Source organism: Gymnoscopelus braueri, assembly GCF_963280865.1.
Source record: "Gymnoscopelus braueri genome assembly, chromosome: 20".
NCBI classification, from domain to species: Eukaryota; Metazoa; Chordata; class Actinopteri; order Myctophiformes; family Myctophidae; genus Gymnoscopelus; species Gymnoscopelus braueri.
The window spans coordinates 1,128,812-1,132,444 of NC_137622.1; the positions used below are offsets into that span (position 1 = coordinate 1,128,812).

General features: G+C 40.3%; 1 protein-coding gene across 2 annotated transcripts in view; it reads left to right on the forward strand.

The window, feature by feature from the left end:
- Positions 1-3,114, forward strand: part of gria3b (glutamate receptor, ionotropic, AMPA 3b) — a 157,025-nt gene extending 153,911 nt beyond the window's left edge. For both annotated transcript variants that reach the window (XM_080416373.1, XM_080416374.1), the window contains exons 15-16: positions 65-312; positions 1,088-3,114. In XM_080416373.1, coding sequence (XP_080272499.1) covers positions 65-310 — 246 coding nt within the window. In that variant the 3' untranslated portion in view covers positions 311-312; positions 1,088-3,114. The remainder of the gene's footprint in view (positions 1-64; positions 313-1,087) is intronic.
- Positions 3,115-3,633: the final 519 nt, after the last annotated feature.

The window sequence follows — 3,633 nt, forward strand, 5'->3', positions numbered from 1 at the left end:
TTGTCATCTGTATTCTGTCCTCTCCACTGCAAAGCTCTAACTATGCTCTTAACCTTACCCCCAGGACAAGACAAGCGCGCTCAGCCTAAGCAATGTGGCTGGGGTCTTCTATATTCTGGTCGGAGGGCTGGGGCTCGCCATGATGGTGGCCCTGATAGAGTTCTGTTATAAGTCACGGCAAGAAACCAAACGCCTGAAATTGGCAAAGAATGCCCAGAACTTTAAGCCGACGCCTCCGACCAACACCCAGAACTTTGCCACATACAGGGAAGGCTACAATGTCTACGGAACTGAGAGCGTGAAGATTTAGGGGTACGTTGTCCCTGCTCATTCTTTCTCTAGGCCTCAAAACGCTAAGATAATATGAATTATTTATTTTCCTGCTGTATCACGCACAATGAATTATTCATTTGTCAGTTTTTTTTGCTGAGCTGTCGCTCGTAATTTTGTTTTGTTTGGGCACAACACATATGCCAGATCACATTAGAACTCATATAAATGTATGTATAGTATATGTCATGTTGACCTCTCTAACATATAGTTTCATGTACTGTGTGTTGGCCCTGGGCTATGTGACGTTTAGGATAATCGACATAACTGTACTGCTTTTTGTTCAATGTAATATGATATAATTAATGGATAATTAAACGTATGATATAATTGACTTAATTTCAATGGCTAACGACATAATAGCATAGCGTTAAAATCTACTTACACTAATGATCCTTGCTCTCTGATTCTGGTCTAAGCCGTTAACACAGTGTGTTGGAATGTTGCCCACAGTAGTAACTGCACAACAACGCAGAGAATTCATAGTGTGGTTTGCATCCGTTTGCATTGCAGCCGTAACATCCAAATGCTTGTAAGAGACTTCCACCCCAAGTGGAAATGACATTGAATTTCCCCTCAGGGATCAATAAAACGAAATCTAATCTAAAATCTAATCTTTATACTTCGTTGCACAGCTCCTTCCGACAAGTGTAGATCGACAAAAATGATGAATCTGTGTAGAGCAAAAGGGTCGTGCGAGAACGTATAAATGAATCCTTACGTCTGCCTTGTTTGCTCCCTCTGTGTTTCGAAACAGGTTTTTAGGAAGAGAAAAAAAATTGACACTGTCCCTTACAACTGTGATTAACCATCGACGAAAAGGACGGGACCACGCGGGAGACCGGGGGTCCGAGCCAAACCCTCTTGGGGTGGACATCGCACGATAATCTGCAATGACGACACGACAGGACTGACTGCTCACGGGAAGAACTCGTGCGGTTTCTTCCCCACTGTGCCTTAAGGAACTCAAGAGTCCAATCAATGCAACTCACAACGGTATTGCTTTCGCTTGATGCTCATACAACACAGAGGAGCAACACGGTTTATCTGTTTAAAAAAGACTAAGAAAAGAGAAACATCATTATTTGACACGTCACGGAATGAGACAGAACTTAAAGCCATCACTTGCAACCTAAGCACATTTTGAAGTGCCGGACAGAAGACAAATCTTGTGACAAACAATTAATTGGTTTCCTTGTAATCAATATGATCATATTACCTTTCCACCCTCAGCTGCCAGGTTTTCAGTGGTGTTATGTAACGCGACTTTATTGGATCTGTGCGGAGCACTGTAAGACGGGTCGTGAGATGATCGCTGCGCGTTTGCATTTGGTAAGCGCACAGCGACCAGCGTTTACCTTCTGGTACCGTTTGGTCACCTCGGTGACCCACGTCAATTTGTGTTTTGTTTTAATAGGCTGAGTGGTATTACTCAGAGTCTGTTTGTTGATATGTCATTATTTAGCTAAAAAAAGAACCATGAGTGTGTTGTTTTGTGCTCTCAACTCTGGGGCTGCTGCCACTGTCTTCTAAAAGCATGACGAAGGAGAGGAGATTACTACACGTAGCGTTGGGCTTTTAAAAAACAGATCGCCTTCCACTAGCCCAGCGATTCCCAACCCGTGGGCCGGGGCCCACTGGCGCGCCGTGAGGATATTGCAGGTGGGGCCTCAAATAACTGGCAAAAATCTTTTTTTTAATGATAATATAACATGAATATAAAAAAAAGATCCTGGTTTTTCTTTCTTAAAGAAACTTGAAAAAATAGTTTTAATTGTGAATTCTATAGATAGGAACTGAAAATATAGGCCTACTATGTTAGCTCCATTGATCCAAGCTGGATCAATGGAGCATAAAATAAGCTGAACATGCACACGGCAGCCGTGTTAAGTGGTCAGATGGGTGGGTTGGAAAAGTGTTTTTTTTTTTTTTTCAAGTGGGCCCTGATCCAGAAAAGGTTGGGAACTGGTGCACTAGTCCAATACTGCCAGGAGTTTGTTTTGTATGAAAGAGGGAGAAGTATCTGCGCTGAAAGTGTTCGTGTATGGTTGAATATGAAGGGAGAAAAAAAGACAAAGTCACTAACAAAAGCGTTTGTGATTTACAGTTTGTGGAGCACTAACTCGGTCACAAAAGTGATTTTTCCCTGAAATTGGAATCATTCAAGTCTTCTGTACATGAAAATTAAAACCAAACAAGAAGGGTAATTCAAATGTAGAAGAACTGCAATCCAATTAAAAAGGATAACAGTAATGGCTTTTAAACTGTAGTATTTTGGATTACCTTAATGTTTAGTTTTTTTGTTTAAAAATTGCACATTTTACAACAAGCTGTGGTCTTTGCTTTCAATTTGATTTTGTTTTACGAGCATAATAGTGTTTGGTGAATTTACTTAGTAAATCAAAATGGAGAAAAAAAATTATATATGTACAATGAAAAATAGATTTATACAAGGTTATAACAGGAAGTGTCCTGAAGCTTAGCACATTTCCATATTGCTGTAATGATTTTTTTGTTCCTTCAAAAGACTGTGAATCCATAGGATTTAGGACGACAATTATTTAATCACCTAAAGCTATGGAAAGATAGTTTTATAGAAAACCAACACTGATAATGGGAAGGGTACGGCAAATGAAGCAAACAATTGTAAAAAAAAAAATAATACATGAAAAAAATAAAGCTGTGTACATTTAGTCAAATGAGATTTATTTATATGATGGTTACGCAACTGAGAGATTGGTTTCCCAGTTTGTCCTTTTTCTTTTTTCTTTTCTTTTTTTTTTTTTAAATAAATTGCATGTAAAATCAGTGATGCTTGATAAGCTCTGCTCCTCACACCAGATGTTAGGTTCAAATTAGAGACCCCAGCCCCCAGTCATTCTTTAGTAACAACCCCCAACCCCACTCCCAACCCCCCCACCCCCCCCCCCCACCACCACCACCCCACTGCCCCGTTTTGTTGTAAACCTCACTTCTGCAAAAGACAAAAATTTGCCAAGCATCTTTAGTGGGTTCAAAAGAGCAAGGAAATGCATGCATAATTTACTGAACCTCATTAATGAGGCACTGTACAGACAATTTTAATACATTTTGTAAATAAAGTGTACAGAAAAATGGCTTGCGTCTTGTGTGTATTGTCTTGTGCTCGTTCCCGGGCGTTTTCTCATCTCCGAGGAGAAAAGCCTGGAAGCGGCCTAATGGAGAGCGTGTCTATACAGGGCGTTAATACCGTTGTATGGACTTCAGGGGTGTCCAAACTTTTTTGAAGGGGGCCATATTTGAAAATATGAAACTACCTTAGGG